This window comes from Ornithorhynchus anatinus, chromosome 1 (assembly GCF_004115215.2).
Source record: "Ornithorhynchus anatinus isolate Pmale09 chromosome 1, mOrnAna1.pri.v4, whole genome shotgun sequence".
NCBI lineage: Eukaryota > Metazoa > Chordata > Mammalia > Monotremata > Ornithorhynchidae > Ornithorhynchus > Ornithorhynchus anatinus.
Genome location: NC_041728.1, coordinates 113489712 through 113514517, shown reverse-complemented (window position 1 = coordinate 113514517; position 24806 = coordinate 113489712). Strand labels below are relative to the sequence as shown.

The window sequence follows — 24806 nt, the reverse complement described above, 5'->3', positions numbered from 1 at the left end:
CATGACACGTTTGTTTACAATTCACTGGTCTTTTTCAGGGAGGTATGAGTAACTGGACACCTGTGGGTTTGCAGAAAGAATCTCTTCATCTAGAATTAATGTGCTGCCTTCCCTTCTCAGAAGAGAGAATCTCAGCTAACTGGAGATCTCTCTCTCTCTCATATCCCCCCAACACACACACACCTAAACCCCTCAACACCTCCCCCATAGTAGTATAAAGAGATGTGCAGTTTCAGGTCAGATGAGAGGTTAAGGTGAGACAGATAGATTGGAGTGTCTTCCACATAGAGGGGGTAGCTGAAGCCATGTGAGAAGTTGAGCTCCCTGGGAGAGTGGGTGCAATATGAAGAGAGTAGGGGGCCCAAGGCAGAGTCTTGGGAGATGACTGCAGGAAGAGGATGAGGCAGAGGAGGAGCCAATAAATGAAACTGAGAAGGAGTAGTCAGAGATTGAGGAAGAAATCTTTTTTATTTATGGTATTTATATGCTTACTATGTGTCAGGCACTGTACTAAGCACTGGGGTAGCTACAAGCTAATCAAGATGGTCATGCCCCACTTGGGGCTTGCAGTCTTAATCCCCATTTTACAGATGAGGTAACTGAGGCACCGAGAAGTGAAGTGACTTTCCCGAGATCACACAGCAGACTAGCCGCAGAGCAGGAATTAGAACTCAGATCCCTCTGGTTTCCAGGTCCATGCTTTATCCACTAGTCCACTGCTTTAGCAAGATCAAGGCCAGATAGTGGCCCTCTAGGCTCTAAGCTGGTTGTGGGCAGAGAATATCACTTTTTTGTTGTGTTGTACTCTCCCAAGGGCTTAGTACAATGCTCTGCACACAGTAAGTGCTCAATAAATATGATTGAATGAATGAATAGTGTTTTCAGGAGGAGGGAGTGGTCCAAGATGTTAAAAGCAGGATAAACATTTTGTAGGGCCAACATCTGCATTTTCATTAGAATAGATGGTTCTTATTTGTGTCTCTGGGCAAATCTGAAGCAGGAGAAAAAAAATTTGTCCAACCCCAAGGAGCCTCTTTAAGCTGCAAACATTACTGTCTTTGTGAATGTACTCCAGTGCCCTACAACTGGGCCAGTCAGGCAGTCAGTCATATTTATTGAATGCTAACAGTATGCAGGGCACTCTACTGAGCCCTTGGGAGAGTACAATAGAACAATGTAACAGACACATTCCCTGCTCACGAAGAGCTAACAGCCTAGAAAACATCTCCCATGAGTAGCCAGGACCCCTTCGGCATCCTTGCCAATGGCCCAGATCACCAAACTGCCAGGTCCTGTGTGGCCCAGTATGATCCCCTTGCAGGACCTTAGAGCCAGATTGATCAGTACTGGCCCCAGTCCAAAGAGCCCAGGAGGTTGCGGAAGGACTAAAGCCAGCAGAAGCTTGGGTTGACTGAGTTCCCACTGATCTTTTAGCTTGCAAGGGATCAATCAATCAATCATATTTATTGAGCACTTTCTGCATGGAGAGCACTCTAATATGTTCTTGGGAGAGTACAACACAAGAATATAATAGATAGTCCCTACCCAAAATGAGTTTACAGTCTAGAAGGGGAGACAGGGACTTAGGGTAGCCCAGAATGGCCCCCACCTCCTGTGATCCTCCAAGCCAGCTCAGTACTAGTCTTCACCTTTTAGGGCACCTACCAGGCCCACCAAAGTCTATTTTCACTGCTCCAGAGTGAATCCAGCTCCTCCAGAATTAATCCGACTCAAGAGGTGGGCCAGTTGGCCCAGAGATTTCATTCCAGTGTCTCCCAATCTGCCTGGTAGTTAGGGGCTTTCTTAAAAAGTTGGTGCCTCCTCAAAACAATGTTGAAATGGTAGGCTCCTTCCTCTTTATGTTAGAAATGTACACTGAATGGCTGAAGATACGTGGGAAGGCCAAGACAAAGTGCTGGAGAACAATTTGTTCTTCCTTTGACTTTGTGGTGGAGGCAGCAGTAACAGCCAAAAGAGTGGTTAGCTAGGGGTGAATGGAGACTTGGGTTCTTCCCACTATACACAAACCCTCTTCCCTTCTAGCATCACTGGAACTCACAACCAAGTGACAGGGGCAACTGAGGAGGTGTTGTTGATGGCATTGGGGATTCTCGACCCCAAAGCCATATGGACCAGCCAAACACTTCTCCGCCACTTCCATCTCAGACAGCCTCCACAAGTTAAACGAGCAGCACAGAATCAAACCAGATGCTTCTGTTTTTGTAAGGTCACCATTTGCTTCCCAGTGGATGTAGAGGGGAAGGAGGGCAGGATTCCCAAGTGATTTATCAATCACAGTCATTCAGAGAGTGTTTAAATCGCTCCCCCTCTAGACTTTAAGCTTGATGTAGGCGGGGAGTTTGTATGACGAATCTGTCGTACTGTACTCACCTAAGTACCTAAAACAGTGTTCTGCACACAGTAAATGCTCAATAAATGCCACTGATTGATTGGATTACATGTAGTGATTACTGCTGATTATTTAATTAACTACTCCACTGGAGCAGGCTTTATTGGACAGAAGGTCATCTTCCCCTTTCTCGGTCCACAGAGCTTTCTCTTCCATTGTCTTCTGTCTTGGCTCACTGCTTCCCTCCAGGTTCAGCCCCCTGCTGAATGTAGCTCAGCTGATTTGAGCCTTTGGAAAGCCTTATTCGGGGCCAGCAAAGCGGAAGCAACAGGCCCTTTGGTTCTGTGCAGAATACACTAAATAATTCAATCTACCTTTTGTTTTTGTGGGGAGACAGGTCCGAACGAATCCTTTTCATCAGGTAAAATTAGAACATGCTCTTATTTAGAGTATTCCCTCACCGGGATTATATGCCCCACATGTGTCTTCCATTCCCTCTAGATAATCCTAGGGTTTAGCTTTCACTAGCTAGTTTGTTTGCTTTTTAATAGTATTTGTTATACCCTTTTTAAAATGGTATTTAAGTGCTTATTGTGTGCCAGGAACTGTATGAAAAGCTGGGGTAAACACAAGATAATCAGGTTAATCACAGTCCATGTCTCACACTGGGCTCACACACTTAATCCCTATTTTACAGATGATGTAACTGAGGCCTGGAGAAGTTAACAATAATGAATAATTATGGTACCTAAGCACTTACTATGTGCTAATCACTGTTCTAAGCGCTGAGGTAGATAAAAGTTAGGTTGGACACAGAGCTTGTCCCACAAAGGGCTCACACTCTCAATCCCCATTTTCCAGATGAGGTAACTGAGGCCCAGAGAAGTTAAGTAACTTGCCCAAACTCACACAGCACACAAGTGATGGAGCCTGGATTAGATAGAACACAGGTCCTTCTGACTCCCAGGCCTGTGCTCTATCCATTAGGCCACTCTGCTTCTCTAGGGCATTCTACAAGATGGGCAGGCTCAGCAGGCAGGAACCTTGAGACATAGGTGACTAACATGGGTGGTGCAGACCATTGTGGCTACCAGGGCAAGTAAGTGCTTGTTGGGTTATGTTACTGCAGCACAGTATTGGTACTGCTGTGGGCACACTGGCTATCTGAGAAGCAGCATGGTGTAGTGGATAGAACATGGGTCTGGGAGTCAGAAGATCAGGGGTTCAGTCCCAGTTCCGCCACTTGTCTGCCGTGTGACCTTGGGCAAGTCGCTTTACCTCTCTGTGCTCCAGTTCCCTCATCTGTAAAATGGGGACTAAGAATGTGAGCCCTTTATGGGACAGAGATTGTGTCCAACCTGATTACCTTGTATCTACCTCAGCGCTTAGAACAGTACTTGGCACATAGTAAGCACTTAACAAATACTGCAATTATTATTATTATTATAAATGGGTCCTCTATGGGAAAGCCATCTCTGTGCACCTGGGGATGAGCTGTGCCCCTGTCTATCCTTGTAGTCTCTCTTCGTGCTCCATTCCCCAGTGGGTACCTGACTGGCAGCAATGAGAGAGTACAAGTGACGTGGGGCACATTGCTGGCATTACCATCAATTCCTCTCCTAAGATTCTCAGTCCTGAGACACGCCCTCTCTTCTCGATGAGAGACTCCATAGGTGGTGCCTTAATCCACCAATCGATGATAGTTATTGAATTCTGTACTAAAAGCTTCAGAAAGTACAGTATAACAGAATTTGAAGACATGTTCCCTGCCCACAAGGGACTGATGCTGTAGAGGAGGAGTGATTTCTTAAGCGAACGAGGTGAGTCCCTGATGTATTACAGAACTGAGCTGAGGCCTTTGAGTTTTCATGCGCTCCTGGATTAGATTTGGGGAATCTTAATTCCAGGCAGCAGGAAAATCAAATACGAAAGCAATTCTGACCAGTTTACCTGTGTGTGGCCAGTGTACATTTGCAAGTTTGTAGCTGAATCAAAAAGTCTAGGCCTAACCTGACTTCATGCTCACCCTACCATAACCTGGTGTCAACATACTCTGCATTTCGATTGGCTTCTTCCCCCAAGAACTTTGAAAACTATGAAAGCATCAAGACTGATCCTAGTGAAGGGAAGAAACACGTTCACTTCTCTGCTCTTCTCTGAGATCCCTGGGTATCATTTTGGATTCTCCACAGCTTTGGTTCTGAGTGCAGGTCTTAGGGATGGAGCATCTTCCTTGTTTCCAGCCACCTGGGCTGAGCTGGAAACTGTGAATTTGGATCCCAGAATCTGCCTGTACCCATAAGTCAAAGAGGCACTCATTCCTGTATGCTTGGTGTTGGGTAGGTCTCTGTAGTCAATGGAGACTAGAAACTATATCATTTTTGGGATAGTTCTTTATGGGCTGCTCCACAAAAACCTATTTGGTTGGCATCTCTAAGCTTCTGGGAGTATCATTAGAGTAGTTATTTGCTCATGAAGCAGTTGACTCAGTTCATGGGGTACAGAACATAAAAACATGAACATCTGCAACAATTTTACTGGGTTAAACCAATAGTCCATGCATTCCATGGTGAAGCAGCATGGCCTAGTGGCTAGAGCATGTAGCCGGGAGTTAGAAGGTTTTAGGTTCTAATCCCTACTCTGCCATTTGTCTCTGTGTGACCTTGGGCAAGTCAATTAACTTCTCTGGACCTCTGTTATCTCATCTGTAAAATGGGGACTGAGACTGTGAGCCCCGTGTGGGATAGGAACTGGGCCCAATCTGATTTGCTTGTATCCACCATAGCATTTAGTTCAGTGCCTGGCACACAGTAAATGCTTAACAAATATCATTATTATTGTTATTATTATTATCCCAGTATTGTGTCTCTAGCAATGGCAGTAGCAAATAGCTTTCCTTCCTATTCTCATGATTGGGGCACTATACCTATGAAGCTGGATGGAATTTTGACCAGAATACCTCCACAAAAGAATACCCACATGTGGCATTCAACGAATGTACAAAGCCTCTCCATCTTCCTATCATTCTTTATCCCTCCTATAAGTCAAGTTTGATTCTTTCCATTAGTGGAGGAGAACAGCACTGTGAATAATACTAAGCAAGTGACCATATAAAAGAGAGGAGTGAGAAAACATGACCCCTTGACTTAAATGGTGCCTACAGAGGGCCAGCCAACATGGCGGGGGGAGGAGGAAGAAAGAATGAAGGCAGTTTAGCAGGTGTCAAGATGTGAAAGATCTATAAGTGGATCGCTCTTTCCTGGGTGATTGAGAGTAGATTGAACACTGCTTGGATAGCAACAGTCCTTCACAAGAAAAAAACTAAATGGAACAGAATGAATCAGGTTATAATTTTGCAAAGTTCTGCTGAAGGAAGTGTTCACCCTGTGCTTCTGTTCACTTAGAATCCAGATGTGAAAGAGAGAAGAAAGAAATCCCATGGACGATCCATAATGAGTAACTTTGGAAAACATAAGGTAAGTAGAAAGGAGGATTGGCTTACGGCCAGAAGTAAATGCCAACCCAAGCCACACCTTTGAAGGGCATGTTAGATATTTCCCAAGTAGACTCAAGAAATAGATGCTTGATTACCATTTACATGAAGACAGCTTATAGTATGCCTGAAAGATCCCATTATTAATACCAATTTTGAAGAATAGACCAAATGGCTGAATTTGTTCCATGGGTACAACAATGGCAGTAATATTAATTATGGTATTTGTTAAGCACTTATGTGCCAGGCACTATTCTAAGCGTTGGACCAGTATCTGGTGTGAGATGAACGGAAGTTTCCGAATGCTAAGTAATATTGGGGCCTAAGACTTCAGAATCCAAAATGCAGTCAGAATTGATGGAGGAGATGCCCACTGTGTACCTGGAATCTGATTCAGCCATATATGTCACCCTTGGCATACAACCTACATCTTATAGGGCCTAGCAGAAATGAAATTGGTGGCAAATATAACTTTCAATGAAGGTAAGAATATAAGGCACAGTCTCAGTTCAGGTACTCTTCTGTCCACTTCCACTCCTCAGGTGCATCATCTTAAAGCCACCAGAAGGGCTTCTTTTTTTTTAAGCATATTTAGGCACCTACTATATGCCAGGCACTGTAATAATAATAATAATAAATGAGCACTGGGGTAGATACAGGGTAATCAGGTTGTCCCACGTGAGGCTCACAGTTAATCCCCATTTTACAGATGAGGTAACTGAGGCACAGAGAAGTGAAGTGACTTGCCCACAGTCACACAGCTGACAAGTGGCAGAGCTGGGGTTCGAACCCATGACCTCTGACTCCCAAGCCCATGCTCTTTCCACTGAGCCATGCTGCTTCTCTGGTTCTCTACTAAGTGCTGGGGTAGATACAGCTAGTTAGGTTGTAAACATTCCATGTCTCATATGGGCCTCTCAGTCTCAATTTCCATTTTACAGATGATGCAACTGAGGCCCATGGAAATTAAATGACTTGCCCAAGGTCTCACAGCAGATAAATGGTAGCGCAAGGATTACAATCCAGGTCTTCTGAATCCCAGTCCTGTGCTCTTTCCACTATAATAATAATAATAATTATGGTATTTGTTAGGGAAACAGCATGGTCCAGTGGATAGAGCAAAGGTCTGGGAGACAGATGTCGTGGGTTCCAATCCCAGCTCCGCCACTTATCTGCTGTGTGACCTTGGTCAAGTAACTTTACTTCTCTGGGCTTCAGCTACCTCATCTGTGAAATGGGGATTGAGATTCTGAGTCCCATGTGGGACAAGGATGGTGTCCAACCCAATTTGCTTGTATCCACTCCAGTGCTTAGTATAATGCCTGGCACACAGTAAGCATTAAACAAATATCAGAATTATTATTATTATTATCATTATTAATAAGGGTTTACTATGTGCCAGGCACTGTTCTAAGCACTGGAGTAAATAGACGATAATCCGGTTGAACACAGTCGCTGTCCCACACAGTCTTAATCCCCATTTTACAAATGAGGGAAATGAGGCTCAGAGAAATGAAGTGACTTGCCCAAGATCACACAGCAAACAAGTGGGAGAGCTGGGATTAGAACCTGTGACATTCTGACTTCCAAGCCCACGTTCTATCTACTAGGCGAGCCAGACTAGTTAAACGTTTTCAATTTGATTTATTTTTATCCGATCAGCATGTCTGGTCTAACCTTTAAAATGTATCTACCCACTGTTACTGAATCTGAAAAGAAAAACTCTTGCCTAAAATAAATGACATTTCTGACTACTGGTACTTTAACACTCAGGATACTGAGGAGCTTTTTTATTAACTGTTATGATTTCTATACTGTTAAGGTAATTATGGAAGGGGGGCAATCACTGGGGAGCATAAAGGAATCAGAATTATTCTGATTTTATAGATGACAAAACTGAGATCCAGGGAGTTTGCTTCTAAGTGAGGTTTATACTTTGGGCATCTGGATTGACAAAAGCAAGATGATTCTGGCCCTTTTCCTCTAGAAGCTTAGCCAAGGAAATCCCCACATGGCTCGTAAAACTAGCAGCATTATTAATTATTGAGCACCCACTTGGTGCAGTGCACTGTACTAGGCAATTAGGGAAATACAAAATAACAGAATGATGTGTCTCCTGCCCACAAGGAGCTTACGTGCTAATGAGGAGACAAAAATAAATACAATCACAATTACATAAACTCCTGAGTGGCAAGAAGGGTGCAAATATTTTCAAAAGTGAAAAGTTACCTCTGTGACCATGTTTGTTACTTGTAGCTTTGCCTGCTTGTTGCCCCTCAGTTTTGCTCTTCTTTTGGGATAGAGACTTTTTTTCACTTTAATCAACAACAAATTGCTTGGGATTTTGGAAAATCTCAAGACTAGAGTTCTGATTGCTCAACTCAATTATTCATAGTTTTAAACCATTTTACCAAATGGTTTCTCCCAACATTTCCTTTCCCACTTTTCACACTCAAGGGATCTCTGAAGTTCACTTGATGTAAAAGAACATTTTATCCAAGACCTACCTTCCTTATATTAGAGAAAATGGATTGGAAACCTATAAATGCCACCTCCTTTCTAAGTCAAATGATTGGTCACCCAGATGTTGAAGGATATTTGAATTGAATTATATCATCTTACCTTTCTAATTAAAATATTTGTTGAGAAACAGCATGGCCTAGTGGAAAGAGCATGGGTGCGGGAGTCTTAAGGCCTGGTTTCTAATCCTCCTTTTGCCACTTGTCTGCTGTGGGATCTTGGTCAAGTCACTTAAATGTCTCTGTGCCTCATTTTCCTCATCTGTAAAATGGGGATTAGACTCATGAGCCCCCTGTTGAACAGGTATTTAATACAAACTCATTAGCTTGTATCTGCCCCAACACTTACTACAGTGCCTGGCACATAGCATTTAACAAGTACCATTAAAAAACACTTAATTTGGGTAAGTTTGGGAAATCTTGAATAGTTGAACCTTTACAGCAGTGGGGTTCCCAAATCTCAGTTTCAGAATAAATGGCAATTTTGAGGAATAATCACTGGACAATCAAACTACCTAGGTACCCTCTGCTGTTTGATTTCAAATTAATGGAATGCAGCATTGTGATGTGAACAGAAATGGCCTTCACTGCCCACTGGACTAACCTGGACCAAATGATGAGGTGGTTGGGAAGTGTGAGGGCTACTCCTCCTGTGTGGACTATGATAAAGTGATAACATGTTTGTTGACATGCCAATTTTAATTTACTCAACAGAAAACTTCAAAATCCAGGCCCAAATGTCACAGCACAGATGATGATGAAGAAGGGCAGCAAAATTCCTCTGGAAAGGAAAGTGGTCAGCTGTACAGGTCAGGATATGCCCATTAGGACTTGTCAGAGAGTCTAAGGGACTCTGCCAGGGGAACTGACGAGATCCAGTGCACCAATGCGATGGAACAAAAAGTGTAAATTCCTTGAGAAAAGGAGGTCCATTTTAACATGGCTGACATAGGACCTGCTAGCACAATATCACACACAAGCAAGAACTAAAATACTGTTGGATAATCATACATTTTCACAGGGACTTGTTCTGGGCAGTTTCAATTTCTTTTAAAATTGTTGGACAGTTTTGAAGATATAGGCATAGAAGGTATTTGGAGATGAGAGCACATAACAGAGCAGGAATGGGCCCTCCATTCTGGAGTTTATTTAAGGTCCCCCTGACAGGGGTTAAGGCAGCCGTAGCCGGTATGGTAACAAGAGAGAAGGCCCAGGGGAGTTCAGAGATGAGGAGGCAGGTATGTTGTTGGGAGATGCTAACACCACCCGTCTCTCTTCTCCCTCTGCACAATCTTTCTGGGCCCTTTCTGGGCATTCATTGGAGTTTCTGGTAGCCCAACTATCAAACATCTGACTGTGTTCATAGAATAGTAAGATAAGACAGATCCAGAATAAGTAATATATTCCAAAATCCATTAGGCTAAGTACTCAAGACTTAGAGATTCCTTTTTTGCCTCATCTTGAAGGACTTCAATCAGTTAATCAGTGGTATTTATTGAGCATTTACTGTGTGCACAGCACTGTACTAAGCACTTGGGAGAGGACAGTACAATTCAGTGGGTAGACATGTTCCCTGCCCGCAAGAAGTTTAGAGTCTGGATGGGGAGACCGTTATTAAAATCAGTTATGGATATGTACATAAGGACAGTGGGGCTGGGGGTGGAGTGAGTATCAAGTACTTAAGGGGTATAGAGCTAAGTGCATAGGTTACAGAAGAAAGAGAGAGTAGGGGAAATGTGGGTTTAAGTAGGGACGACCACCTGGAGGAGATGTGATTCTAGTAGGGCTTTGAGGATGGTCTGCCACATATAAAGGAGGAGGGAATCCTAGGCCAGAAATAGAGTTATGAGCCAGGGGTCAGCGGTGAGATAGATGTGGTTCGAAGTACAGTGACTGAATGGAATTATGGGAGCTAATAGTTTACTATACACTAGACTAAATGCTCAGAGACTGAGTGGAAAGCCCTTGATCCCTCTTTCATCTCACCTCGAAGAGTTGTTGAAGATGGTGGGTGTAGATCTGAGCTCTAAATGGTAAGAGGGATATAGCTGGGTGGATTTGCTGAGGGGAATGTAGAGACCCAGCTTGAACCTTTTGCAGCCAAAGAGCATTTCTGAAAGCTAGAGATGGGTAAATAGAAAGGAGATAAGAGATAGTAGCAGTTCTTATTCTTTCCAGGCTGGGCCGCCGAAGGAAAACCATGCAACTGTGCCGGGATCTCTCTGATCTGGTTGTCTACACCAATTCTGTGGCTGCCCAGGACATCGTGGATGATGGTAAGACCAGGTGGATGGTGTCCATTCCTCTTTCTCTTGCTTTTTCTTGTAAACTCCCATCACCCCATTCTTGACTTAAGTCATTTTGTGGCTTCATTTTGTGTACTGTTTTTAAGAACTATTTTTACATCTCTTTGACCATTTTATAATTAAACAAAAGGAGACAGAGTGGGTGGAGAATTCTGAAGCCTTGAAATAATAACTGATATTTGTGGTTTTAAGTACTAAGTGCTGAGGTAGATATAATAGAGTCACCTCAGTCTCTCTCCTGCGTGGGAGACATTGTCTAAGAGGGAAGGGAGAACAGGTGTTAATCCTCATTTTACACATGAAGAAACTAAGGTGTAGAGAAATCCAGTGACTTGCCCAAGTCCTCACAACAGGAAAGTGACAGAACAAGAACTACAACTAGCTCTCCTGACTTCCAGGCCTATTCTTTGCACTTCGAGATTTTGGGATTTTTTTTGTTTTTTAGCAGCTCTGATAGTATTTCAGGAAATTCAACCAGTTGTCAGAGGCTTGAATGCTCCTTCCCTCCCTGTGGCCTTTCCATATTTCTCCCTGGGGACTTCTGCAAATGGACATCACCAAATGAAGTTCTGTGGCCCTCTGGTTGACTGGAATAATCCCGAAACCCATTAATGCTTTCTGTGATACATTATGTAGGAGTCTTCTTTCTCCATTTTGAAATCTGCAGTCTGAAATATTAACTATCCACAAATGGAAACATTTTCCTGCCACTGAATTATTGCCCACTACTTTTTTTCTCTGGATGGTGAGCTGGTAGAGTGCCCTAACCCTAACCTCAGGGGGAACATTTCAGTCAGTGTCACTGTGGCTGTCATTCTGTTTCTGAGAACCAGTAGACGTGACCTCTTAGTTTACATCTGAAATTACAATTGAGAAGCAGCCAAGCCTAGTAAAAGAGAAGGGAGCTGGGAGTCAGAAAGACTTGGGTTCTAATTCTGACTCTGCCACTTATCTGCTGTATGACCTTAGGCAAATGATTTCACTTCTCTGGGCCTCAGTTACCACATCTGTAAAATGGGGATTAAGACTGAACCCTATGTGAGGCATGGACTGTTTCCAACCTGACTATCTATCCCAGCACTTAGTATATTGCCTGGCACATACTAAGCGCTTAACAAATACCATAAAAGAAAGGAAGTCAGGAAAGACTTCCTGGAGGAGATGTTACGTGAGTCGGGCTTTAAAGATGAGGAGAGTGGTAGTCTGTCAGATATGAAATGGGAGGGAGTTCCAGAGACAGACGCTAAAATAAAGATCAAAGAGGAGGAAGCAGTATGAGAAGCAGCGTGGCGCAGTGGAAGGAGCACGGGCTTTGGAGTCAGGGCTCATGAGTTCGAATCCCAGCTCTGCCACTTGTCAGCTGTGTGACTGTGGGCAAGTCACTTCACTTCTCTGTGCCTCCGTTCCCTCATCTGTAAAATGGGGATTAAGACTGTGAGCCCCACGTGGGACAACCTGATTCCCCTGTGCTTACCCCAGCGCTTAGAACAGTGCTCTGCACATAGTAAGCGCTTAACAAATACCAACATTATTATTATTATTATTATTAATTCTTCTCCTGCCTCCCATCTGGTCAAACTCCTGGGTTAAAAAATGAAAACTAGAAAGAATAATTCAGTTCTCTATGCTTTTTAAATAATATACAGGTAGAAATCAAATTTATTAAGCACTTAAGCACTGTACTAAGCACTTGTGAATGTACAGTGGTTAGTAGACATGATATCTGCTCCCAAGGATATTAGAAGCTTGAGGTAATGGATGTTACAGTGCCATGATGTACTATATTTCTCTTAGTATTATATTTTACCATGATTTTTCTGTCTATGATTGTTTATAGTATGAAATACATATATAATTTATTGTTAAATGTTAGAATTTAGGTAGAAATAAGGAGACCCTCCTTGGTTCGGGAACTGGTTCCCAAGTTAAAGCATTGTTCCCTTCAGGAAAAATAGCCTCAAATTATAACCTTTAGACTTGAGACGTAATTTCCAGGGTCCATTTGTGCTTTATGTCTGAGGACTGCTGAAACTATGGAAAACTTTTTCTTCTTTGCATCTTGTTCATTCTCTTGCTGACAAGCATCTCCAGATGACATCAGAGCATCTCAGAAGAAGAGATTGTAGTGCCTACTGTTTTCTGAAGAAGGAAAAAAAATGGAATTAATGGAAATCAGATAGATGGGCCACTTGTCTCTTTGTGTCTCATGACACCAAAGAGCAAGCTATTCTGTAGATCTGCTTCAAATCCATTGAACAAAAGGATTGTTTAGGAGTCTTTTTAGTGCACATAATTACATTCTAAGGAAGTAATCCAGACTGCCAGGTGAAGTGTAGATTGGAGAGGGAAGAGACTGAAAGCAGAGAGAACTGTGAGGGGGCTGATGCTCTAGACAACTCAACCCCTCCTTAATTAATCAATTCCCATTGCTTTAGAAAGAACCTAATCTGGACTCTGTTCTGTGGCACTCTTCCTCTTTTGCATAGGTGAATATGAAGGTGCAAAGTAACAGCAGGATTGGAGGCTGAGCAAGAAGTCCTCAAGGAGGACCTTTCCCTCTGCTGTGGCCACTGGAAAGAAGGGCCTGGGGCAGGGGACGGAGCTGAGGTTGAGGAACCCAGGCCCTACCTAGAGGGAATGACTAAAGAGAGAGATGGGGATAGGGGCTAGAGTCTCCATTTGAAAATCAGTGTGTGAACCTCTGTGGGTCTGTGTCAAGGTGAAGAACATGATAAAGAGTAATGAGAGTGAGTTTGAATGTTCCAGTGGGCTGTTCTGGAAAGTATCTAGAACAAGAAGCAGATTGGCTTTATGGGGAGAGAGCGATCTCAGATAAGACAAGCATTGCCTGCCTGCCTGCCTGCCTACCAGCTTGTATTACCTTTCAGTTGCTGTATCCCTTGCCATTATCAGTTGTGGAAAGCTGTACCCAACACCCAACTCACCCTTTCTAAAATTTGGGAACCAACAGGCACTACCGGAAACGTGTTATCGTTCAGTGAAACAAGAGCCCATCAGGTGGTGCAGCAGAAATCCGAACAGTTCATGATTTACAACCAAAAACAGCTCACGAGGATTTACCCGTCAGCCTACCGGATCGATTCCAGCAACTTCAACCCCCTGCCCTACTGGAATGCTGGTTGCCAATTAGGTAAGTATCCTTGGGTCATGGGGAGGGTGAGCCCTCTATTCTGGCAAATCTGGGCAAGGACCTCTTCTAATTCCCTGCGTCTTAAATTGTACAGTGGCGTTGAACTACCAGTCGGATGGGCGCATGATGCAATTGAACCGGGCCAAGTTCAAGATGAACGGCAATTGTGGCTACGTTCTCAAACCCCAGCAGATGTGCAAAGGTTGGTTGTGGTTCCACACTTGCAGCAGTCCTGGGCTGCTCTTACAGGGATTAAGCTGCCCAGGGGTCTGCGGCTAATTAGAGGCAGTTTGAGACTGGAATTTGAACCCCATCACCACCGTTGGCCATGTTGAAAGCCTAAGGAATGTCAGTTTGTCTCATGCTGTATGGCTCCTGCTGTACAGAATGAGTCTTAGTACGTTTGAGGGACTTTGGTAGAGATGTGCTGGTTTAAAAATTGGAGTACTTTTTTAGGCCCGACATGGGTCTGCCTCAGGGCTGACATTGGTGATATTTCTAGGTGATGATTCTGCCTGGCATGTCCAAAATGAAATGAATTTGGGCAAAGGATGGCAAGGCTGGAGGAAATACTTGACAGGCAGATTGAGAGGGATGAGAAACAAACAAACAGGCAAGGTGGAGTGGCTACCAGCCCCAGAGAAGAGTGTAGGATCTTCACCCATTGCATATAGTTGTTTTATAATTATATATAATTACAATTTTATAATTGATTATAATTTATAATTGCATATTGATGTTTTCAATACCTTTTAATTAGTTTTTTTCCAAACCAGATCAATCAATTGATGGTATTTTTTGAGCACATCCTGTGTGCAGAGCACTGTACTAAGCACTTGGAAAAGTACAATACCAGTAACTACTGGAGAGGTGGACATTACTATGAGAATTGCATATCTTCTGTGATTGCTTTGAAAGTGATGTACCACACCACAGCCCAATCCTCCTTAAGATTGCAATTTGCATGTTAAATTGATCATATTCCTAAAATATCTCAGAATAGAAAATATAACTATCTCCACATTTTCACCATTTCTTTTCCATGCTGTTTGATATCATCAATAATTTAAACCAGTATGTCTAATTTTTTAGTTAAACAACTAACCTGCTTTTATCATCTTAATACTTACAGTGGGTAGGTGTTTATGCTTCAGGTTGCAGTGAGACTAAAAGCGTGATACCAGATCACTTCTTTGCCACAATAAATAGGTCCAAAATGTTAACTTCTGAGGTCCAGACTGTGAATTTACTGTTTCTTTGGACAGGTTCAAGTTCTGTTTCCATGTGAAGTAGGAATTGATGGTATTAGCTGAGGATACACTACAGTACACAATACTTATTGCTTGGAAAAGAACATTAGAGGCAAGAGACCTGTTCTCTGCCCATGATTGGCTAATTATTATTATTAATAATAAAAATATTTGTTAAGCACTTTAGTGCCAAACTCTATACTAAGCACTGGGGTAGATACAAGATATTCAAGTTGAATACAATCTTTCACATGTGGGGCTCACACAGTCTAAGAAGGAGGGAGAGCAAGGAATTGAATCCCCATTTTACTAAATGATAAATCTGAGACACAGTGAGTTAAGGGACTTGCCCAAAATCTCACAGCAGGCAAGTGACAGAGCCAGAATTAAATCCTAGGTCTTCTGACATCCAGGCTCTTTTCACTAGGTCATGCGGCTTCTGTATTATAACAATAATTAAGGCATTAGTTAAGCACTTGCAATGTGGTAAACACTGTTCTAAGTGTTGGGGTAGTTACAAGTTAATCAGGTTGTCCCATGTGGGGCTCACAGTCTTAATCCCCATTTTGCAGATGAGATAATTGAGTCACAGAGAAGTCAAGTGACTGGTCCCAAGTCACACAGCGGACAAGCGGCAAAGCCGGGATTAGAACCCATGTCCTCTGATTCCCAAGCTCGTGTTCTTTCCACTAAGCCATGCTGCTGCTATACCCTTTAATGGGGAAGACAGATATAATATTTTCCATTTGAGTCATCAGAATAAGTTATTGACTGTACAATTGATTATACATTTATACAGAAATGCAGAGAAAGGCAAAGATAAATATAGATGTGCAAGTGTTGGTTGTTGGCCTGATATGAGTTGGGAGATGAGAATTAATCATGGCAGGCTTGTTGGAGGAGGTGGGGATTTAGGAGGGATTTGAAACATGAACTGTGATCTGTTGGATTTGCATGGCAAGAGTTTCCAGGCTGTAGGAATAACAAGAGTAAGGGGATGGATGTGGGAGGATTGAGAGTGAGGCACAATTTGAAGGTGAACTTGGCAGTTATGAAGAGAGCAAGCTGGATAGTAGCAGGTGAAGAGATGTGGTGCGCACGATGGGGAGAATTGGTGGAATGACTTGAAACTCTTTTAGGGTTGTCTGATACATTGATTCCGAAGCAGTTCAGAGGCCAATGAAGATTTTGGAGGAGTAGAGAGATATGTGCTGAGCGACACTTCAAAGAGATGATCCCTGCATCAATGTGTAGTACAAGAGTGGAACAGGGAAGAGGCTAGAGGCAGGGAGGCCAGTGAAGAGCCTGGTAGAGTAGACTGGCTACCATATGACAAAGAGCTTGAACTGGAATGGTAGCAGTTTGAGTGCAGTGGATAGGGAGAGCTGGGGAATGTTCTGTCTCAAAAACCAACAGGAAATGTGGGATGTAGGTTAAATAGAGGTGGGGCTGGAGATATTGGCTTAATGGTCATCCACAAAGAGGTGGTAGCTGAGGCAATAAGAATGGGTGAGTTCCCCAAGAGAGTGAGTATAGTGTGACCCTTGTGGGACCCTTACATTTAGGAGGTGAGAGGCAGAAGATGAGCCAGTGAAGGAAACTTTGGAGAGACCAGAGAGGTAAGGGGAGAACCAGTTTAGGACCAGATCCACAAATCTGAGGCCTCATAGTGTTTCAAGTGGGAAGAAGTGTTCCACAATGTTAAAGATTGCCAAGAGGTCAAGGACAATTAGGAAAGAATATCTCCCATTGACCTTGGTTATAAGGAGATCATCGGTGATCCTAGTACATTTTAGTGGAGTGAAGGGTTAAAAATCTGATTATACTGGCTCAAAAACAAAACTGGAAGACAGGAAACAGTGAAGCAGCATGGCCTAGTGGATAGAGCATGGCCCTGGGAGTCAAAAGGACATGGGTCCACCACTTGTCTGCTGTGTGACTTTGGGCAAGTCCCTTAACTTCTCTGTTCCTCAGTTATCTGTAAAATGGGTATTAAGATTGTGGGCTTCAGGTGAGGCAGGGACGGTGTACTTAGTACAGTGCCAGGCACATACCATGCAAAAAGAAAAAGGAAACGAAGGCACTGAATGTAAGTGACCCATACCAAGAGGTTGGTTAGGGATGGGAGTAAAAAGCTGGACAATAGCTGGAGATGGCTGGAGATTGAGAGGCCTTTTTCAATAGAGAAGATTTAGGCATATTCAAAGGCAGAAGGGAAGGAACCATCAGAGAGGGAGAGGTTGGGAAGCAGCGTGTCCTAGTGGAAAAAGCACAGGCCTGGGAGTCAGGGGACCTGGATTCTGATCCCGGCTCCTCCATTTGCCTGCTGTGTGACTGTGGATAAATAACTTTTCTGTGCCTCAGTTACTTCATCTATAAAATGCGGATTTGTTCTCCTCCCTGCTTAGACTGTGAGCACCTTTGGGACAGGGACTGTGTCCATCTGATAAATTTGTATGTACACCAGTGCTTCGATGAGTGCTTGACAGGTGGTAAGCTCTTAATCAATACCATAAGAAGAAAAGAAAACAGTGAGGGAGGAGAGGAGAATGGGAGCAAGAGGCTATCATTAATGAGAGGGAATAGGGTTGTGTTCCAATTTGTGTTGTTTGTTTTGGTTTTTTTTTTCTGATTTCCCTATGCATATTATGAATCCACAGGGACGTTCAACCCTTTCTCTGCTGATCCGCTTCCTGCCAACCCGAAGAAGCAGCTCATACTAAAAGTGATCAGTGGACAGCAGCTCCCCAAACCTCCAGATTCCATGCTTGGAGACCGAGGAGAGGTAAAGAGCATTCAGCTACTCGTAGCGTTCTGAGGTTTTGTACTTACATTTCTAAAATATGGAAATATTATTTGAAGATTCTGAAGACCTTCAGATCAGAAGTGCTAGGATCAACCAAAAAATCATGTTGAATAATGATTTAGCCACCGGTTTAAGAGGGAATGTAACTTTGTAGGATGTTCCTTACAACTTAAGTCATCTAGGGTGGGAGTATAAAGTTTCGTTGCTTTAAAATATAATGGTAACTCTTCATGTGCTTGAGCATTCCCAGGGAGTCAGCACAGAGTGTATAGGAAAGTTGCTTTAGGCTCTACTGGGTCATGTGTAAAAGAATGGAATTTCCTGGAACCAGTCAATCAATCAATGACATTTATCGAGCACTCACTGTGTGCAGAGCACTGTACTAAGGGTAAGAACAACAATACAGTCATTATCCAAATCCTAGCAATGCAGTTTCTCAAAACACACACTACCCCCACACCATCTTCCCTTCTCCCTGTTTCATATATGCGTGTGTGAGTTCACATAGCTATTGGCAACCTAGAATGCCACTTAAAATAATCTGGGAGCTTTCAAAATGTGGCCAGAGCTCTTTACTGTATCAAGAGAAGCAGCATAGCCTAGTAGAAAGAGCCCGAGCCTGGCAGGCAGAGGACCTGGGTTCTAGTCCCAGCTCCACCACTTTTCTGCTGTGTGACTTTGGGCAAGTCACTTCACTTCTCTCTGCCTCAGTTCCCTCTTTGGCAAAATGAGGATTCAATACCTGTTCTCCCTGGGAGCCACATTTGGGAGAGTACAATATAACAATTGTTATATTGTGATTAAACTCCAAGGGATTGGAACATCCCTTCCCACTGGCTTGGGTATAGTTATTCAGCTAACAGTAAAACTGAAAACATCTCTAGGGAGCTGTTTCCCCCCACCCCCCAGTCACCCAGCCCCAGGCACCCCCATCTGTGTGCACCCCCTCCTTGAGCGTGTCAGTGTGTTACCTGCTGCCACCCTGATGCTGAGTTCAACATGGTGCTACCAGCCCAGCATTGACTTAACAAAGGCACTATGAAAAGTTCTGAGTGCCAGAACAGGCCACAAGACCATCTCCGGCACTAGAAAAAGCAGCATAAAATTCCCACTGCTTTGTGTTATCTGCTCAGCACTTATTGTGTGTCAAGCACTGTTCTAAGGAATGGGATAAATAAAAGTTAATGAAGACCCTGTCCCATATGGGGCCCACAGTCTAAGTAGGAGGGAGAACAGGTATTGAATCCCCATTTTACAGATGAGGAAACCGAGGCAGAGAGAATTGAAGTGACCAGCTTAGTGGATAGAGCATGGCCTTTGGAGTCAGAAGGACCTGGGTTCTTATCCTGGCACTGCCACATATCTGCTGTGTGACCGGGCACATCACTTCTCTGTTGCCGAATTGTACATTCCAAGTGCTTAATACAGTGCTCTGCACGTAGTAAGTGCTCAATAAATATGATTGAATGAATTAATTCTCTGTGTCTCAGTTACCTCATCTGTAAAATGGAGATAAAAGTCCGAGCCTCATGTGGGACAGGGGCTGTGTCCAACCTGATTAACTTGTATTTACCCCAGTGCTTAGAACAAGTGCTTGGCACATAAGTAAGCACTTAACAAGTACCATTATTATCATACAGCAGGCAAATGGCAGAGCTAAGATTAGAACCTAGGTCCTCTGACTCCCAGGCCAGTGGTTCTTTTCAGGAGGCCATACTACTTCCCTATCATAGCTTCCAAATTGCGACTTAGATCAAGTGGATACCTGGCGATGAGACCATGGAATGTAGCAGGGATTCAGGCCCCTCTTCTGCTCCCCTGACTGTATTTTTACTGCCTCTGGGACTTGATCCAAGTAGGAAAATGAAACACAAGATGATTGTCTGGCTAGTCCTAAATGGCTGTAGTTCCTAAAGGATTAAATATCCCCCTCCTGACCCAAGTCCTACCTATATCCCTTCCAAGAAGTCCTGGTGCAGGTCAGTCTAAAAGTCATTCTGGACAATTCACTTTAGCTCACCACTTTCTTGATGAACTCTAGTTTTTCAAGGCTGCCTTGTGAATCCTTCTTTGAGGCTATCTATTCCTGCAGAGATTGGCCCAGGACTTCCCTCCATGTCCAAGGCCTCTGAAGGGATTCCAATCTCTCAAACTGTTACCAACACCTCCTGGAAACTACATGTCTTTTCTCTTAAAACACACTGACTACTTCTCTTTCCACAGGCTCTTTCATGCCCCTCTTAGCTCTGTTTCATCTCTGATTGGCTTTTCTCTAGCCCATCAGGCTAATGGACATCTCCAATTGGGTACCCCTCATGAACAGCTTCCCTTACTAATGAGATTGTCCCCCTTTTTTTAAAATGGTATTTGTTAAGCGCTTACTATATGCCAGGTACTGTACTAAGAGCTGGAGTAGCTGTAAACTAATCAGTTAAGACACAGTCCAGGTCTCAACATAAGACTCCCACTCTTATTCCTCATTTTACAGATGAGACAACTGAGACCCAAGGAAGTGACGTGACTTCCCCAGGCTTACACTACAGACAAGTGGCAGAGCTGGGATTGGAACCCAGGTCCTTCTGACTTCCAGACCTGTGCTCTACCCATTATGCGACTCCTTGGGAGGAGTAAACAGATTAAATAAACCCTTTCCTGCCTGCATTATATTTCTATTATGCTAAGTTTAAATATTCTTAAAAGGCAGCATGCCCTAGTGGAAAGAGGATGGACCTGGGAATCAGGGGACCTGGATTCTAATACCAGCTCTGGCATTTGTCTGCTATATGACTTTGGGCAAATCACTTAACTTCTTTGTGCTTCTGTTTCTCATTTCTAAATTGAGATTTAAGTGTCTTTCTCCCTCTCTCGTACATTGTGAGCCCATGCGGAAAAAGAAATGCATTGGACCCAGTTATCTTGTATCTACCCCAGTTCTAAGCACAGCGCGTGGCACATAGTAAGCACTTAACAAATACCATTCATTAATAACTAAACCCAGACTCCTGTCCCCAACATATTGATGCAGGGAGTAACTCTCCATAGCCCTCTAACAAATAGATGATTTCCTTTCTCAGGAATTCTAAGTTTCTTGCCTCAGAAATTCCCATTTCTTCTGTCACCTGCCTGACTCTGTGTGTAAAGACATCAGATTGACCTTCATAGGGACCCAAAAGAAGGGTGATATGCTAGTGACTGAGTATAATCTTAATCATATTAGCAGTGATTTCTTAGAACCCACCTTCAGTCTTGAAACAAAACTGTCACTGTAACTCTGGGTCTGAGTTGATGCTTGAGTCAAGTCACTGTAGTCTTTGCTATGCCACCTGATCTACTTTCAGGTGAGGTAAATTAGTTTTGCACCTTTTACAAAGTCAGTAAGCAGTCACTGAAAAATAAATATTTTTTGTTTTCTAAAATGGCATTTCTTGGTTCTCTACATAGATCATCGATCCATTTGTTGAGGTGGAAATCATTGGGTTGCCTGTGGATTGCTGCAAAGACCAGACCCGAGTGGTGGATGACAATGGTAAGGTGGCCAGTTACTTCAAAATAAAATGTTCTCAAAGTTCGGAAAAGTGGATTTGATTAAAAAGAGAGGAAGCAGGGCTCGGTCAGGGGAAAAACAACAACAAACAAAAATCTTTGACGTCTCAAAGAGAAGCATGATCTAGTGGAAAGAACGTGGACCTAGGAGTTAGAGGATCTGGCTTCTAATCCCAGCTCTGCACATGTCTACTATGTGACCCTGGGCAAGTCATTTGACTTCTCCATGTCTCAGTTCCCTCATCTGCACAGTGGGGGTTTGATATACGTTCTCCCCCCCAGCTTAGATTGTGAGTTCCATATGGGCCCTAATTATCTTGCATCTAATGCAGCACTTAGTACAGTACTTAGCAGATACTAAGTGTTTAACCAGTACGACAAAATTAAGTCTCACTGTGAGAATATCTGCATTACCATTTGCAAGCACATCAGTAGACATGGCTTTAGATTGACAAATGATGGGATCTTGGGTCTTGAGGGTTTTACTTTTCAAGCACAAATTCTTCCAGTTTCAGTGAGGACTACCAGAAAAGATGGGAGAGAATAACAGAAAAAGGTTTTCCCATGAAACTGTTTTTTTCATCTGTTCTATGAATGCAATAAGGAGTCTTCGACAGTCAAATTCGTTCACCTTGAGTCATGACAGGAACACTAGAGAGAGAGCAATCTATCAATGAATAGGATGTATTAAGCACCTTCTCTAAGCAGAGCACTGTACTAAAAGTGGTTGGGAGAATACAATTGATGTAACAGAAATGATCTCTACCCCAGAGAGATGACATATAAATGAGGAAAACAAACATACAATTTAAAAATTGGAGGGAGTGGTAGAGAATACACTAGACTGTAAGCTCGTTCGTTATAGGCGGGGAACGTGACTGCTAATTGTATTGTACTCTCCCAAGTGCTTAGTTCAGTGCTCTGCACATAGTATTCAATAAATATGACTTTTGATTATGTAAATTGATATAAATTGAAAAACGAGAGGCACCATGGCCTAGTGGAAAGAGTTTCCACCTGGGAGTCAGAGGACCTGGGTTCTAATCCCAACTCCACCACTTACCTGTGGTGTGACTTTAGGCAAGTCACTTAATAATAATGTTGGTATTTGTTAAGCGCTTACTATGTGCAGAGCACTGTTCTAAGTGCTGGGGTAGACACAGGGGAATCAGGTTGTCCCTCGTGGGGCTCACAGGCTTAATCCCCATTTTACAGATGAGGGAACTGAGTCACAGAGAAGTTAAGTGACTTGCCCACAGTCACACAGCTGACAAGTGGCAGAGCTGGGATTCGAACTCATGAGCCCTGACTCCAAAGCCCGTGCTCTTTCCACTGCGCCACGCTGCTTGAACACTCTCTTTCACTTCTCTGTGCCTCAGTTCCCTCATCTGTAAAATGGGGATGAAGCACTATACTAAGTGCCAGTTGAATACAGTCCCTGTCCGACATGGGGCTCACAGTCTTGGTAGAAAGGAGTAGAATTTAATCTTCAATTTACAGATAAGGAAACAGAGGCACAGAGAATATAGGCTTGCACAAGGTCACAAAGTAGACAAGTGGCAGAGTAGAGATTAGAACCCAGGTCCTCTGACTCCCAGGCCTTTGCTCTTTCCACTAGTCCACTCTGCTTCCTATACCAACGAGTTACCCCACTTACCTTACTTGTTAAGTAATCAACTCGCCAATCCCCATTTGCACTTTCCATGTTTCTCTATAACTGCAGTGTGGGGAAAAAAGAGAAACTCATCTCCATCCCTACAATCTGCAGTTATTAATGGTATTTTTAATGGTAATTGCTTTCATTAAGCGCTTACAATGTGCCAAGCACTGAACTAAGAAATGGGACAGAAACAAGATCATGAGATCCCACATAGAGCTTGTAGTCTAAGCAGGAGGAAGAACAGGTATTGAATCCCCAATTTGCAGATGAGGGAATTGAGACACCGAGAAGTTAAGTGATTTGCCTAAGGTCACACAGCAGGAACGTGACAGAGCTAAAATTCGAACACAAGCCCTCTGACTCTTAAGCCTATGCTCTTGTTGCTAGACATCACTATTCATATTTGAGTGCATACTGTGCACAGAGCACTGTACTAAGCACGTGTGCCTAAAACCACCCAGTAAAATCCGAATTTCTGCTTTCCAAGCTCCAAAGCCTCCCACACATTTTCCCTCAAGCCACGATCAGTGGTTCTCATCACCATTCCCCAAACACTCATGAGGTCGTGTGGCAGCCCAGAGACCAAAGAAGGCATGTCACTGATGCTCTTGAGGGGAAGTAAGTGCTCCTGACCTTTTGGAGGTGAGAGCAAAAGTGTACTAAGGAATCCTCAGATTCCCAGCCCTTTGGAAACAAACCCTTTTGGTTCATCCTGATCATTCCAGACCCTTTGGTTCATCATTTGCCGCTTCAGAGCTTTTCGTTCCCAAAGGGTCTTGGTGCCTGAGAGACTTTCATCCTATCAACAAAATCACTGAGAGCCACTTCAGTATATTTCCCTTCTCACCCCAGGGTTGGTGCCTCTGTGTACTTTCACTGGGTCTTTGTGCCTTGGGCAGGAACCCAACACACTAAGTTAATGATCAGTGAGAGTTGATGCTCAAGTTGTTGTGAGCCTAAGGGGTATTCCGAAGGAATGTGTAAATGTCTAATTTTTAAGTAGGTGAGGACACTAAACATAACATTGCTAACTTTTGCAGAAGCAAGGTCTTTTGGTCAGTTTTGCCTTAAATTCACATGAACACACAAAAATCATATTCCCTAATGAATATTAATGCTTAAATAATCTCTTCAGAGACTGAATCAGGAGGCATTTATTAATTATTGGGATTGCATGATAAAGCTCAAATGTGCAAAGAGGAACTCTACTTGAGGAAAAGAATAATTTTGAATGAGTTTAGAGCACTTACTTTCCAAAAGGAATTTAGTAATTATTTTCTCAAGTACAGTTTGGCCTGAATGAAAGTGATCCAAATGGCCCTCATTTTCACTCATAGTCTTCATTTCTAATTAGATATAGCTTCCATTTGTGAGGTGAAGAACTCAAATAATGTTCCTTCAAGTATCGCAAGTATTCACTTTCCTATAATATTAGGCGATTTGGAGGAAGATGGTTAGCATGGGTAATGGAAAGGGTTGGATTTCAGGGATATCATATCCTTTTCTCTAAGATATGTCTTTATGCCCTTCCATGATGGACTGACGAATAAGAGCTTGATATTCTGAAAGGGCTATCTATTCAAAAAAAAATCAATGCTGTTAGAGAAGCAGCACAGTCTAGTGGGCAGGGGAGTCAGAAGGACCTAGGTTCTAGTTCCCACTCTGCCACTTGTCTGTTGGGTGACCTTGGACAAGTCACTTGACTTCTCTGTGCCTCAGTTACCTCAT

General features: G+C 43.2%; 1 protein-coding gene across 2 annotated transcripts in view; it reads left to right on the top strand.

Moving 5' to 3' along the window:
* PLCH1 (phospholipase C eta 1) overlaps positions 1–24806 on the top strand; it is a 248057-nt gene that overhangs the window by 210711 nt on the left and 12540 nt on the right. For both annotated transcript variants that reach the window (XM_029072294.2, XM_029072286.2), the window contains 7 exons: positions 5755–5826; positions 9077–9171; positions 10541–10638; positions 13640–13819; positions 13914–14021; positions 17730–17854; positions 21317–21401. In XM_029072294.2, coding sequence (XP_028928127.1) covers positions 5755–5826; positions 9077–9171; positions 10541–10638; positions 13640–13819; positions 13914–14021; positions 17730–17854; positions 21317–21401 — 763 coding nt within the window. The remainder of the gene's footprint in view (positions 1–5754; positions 5827–9076; positions 9172–10540; positions 10639–13639; positions 13820–13913; positions 14022–17729; positions 17855–21316; positions 21402–24806) is intronic.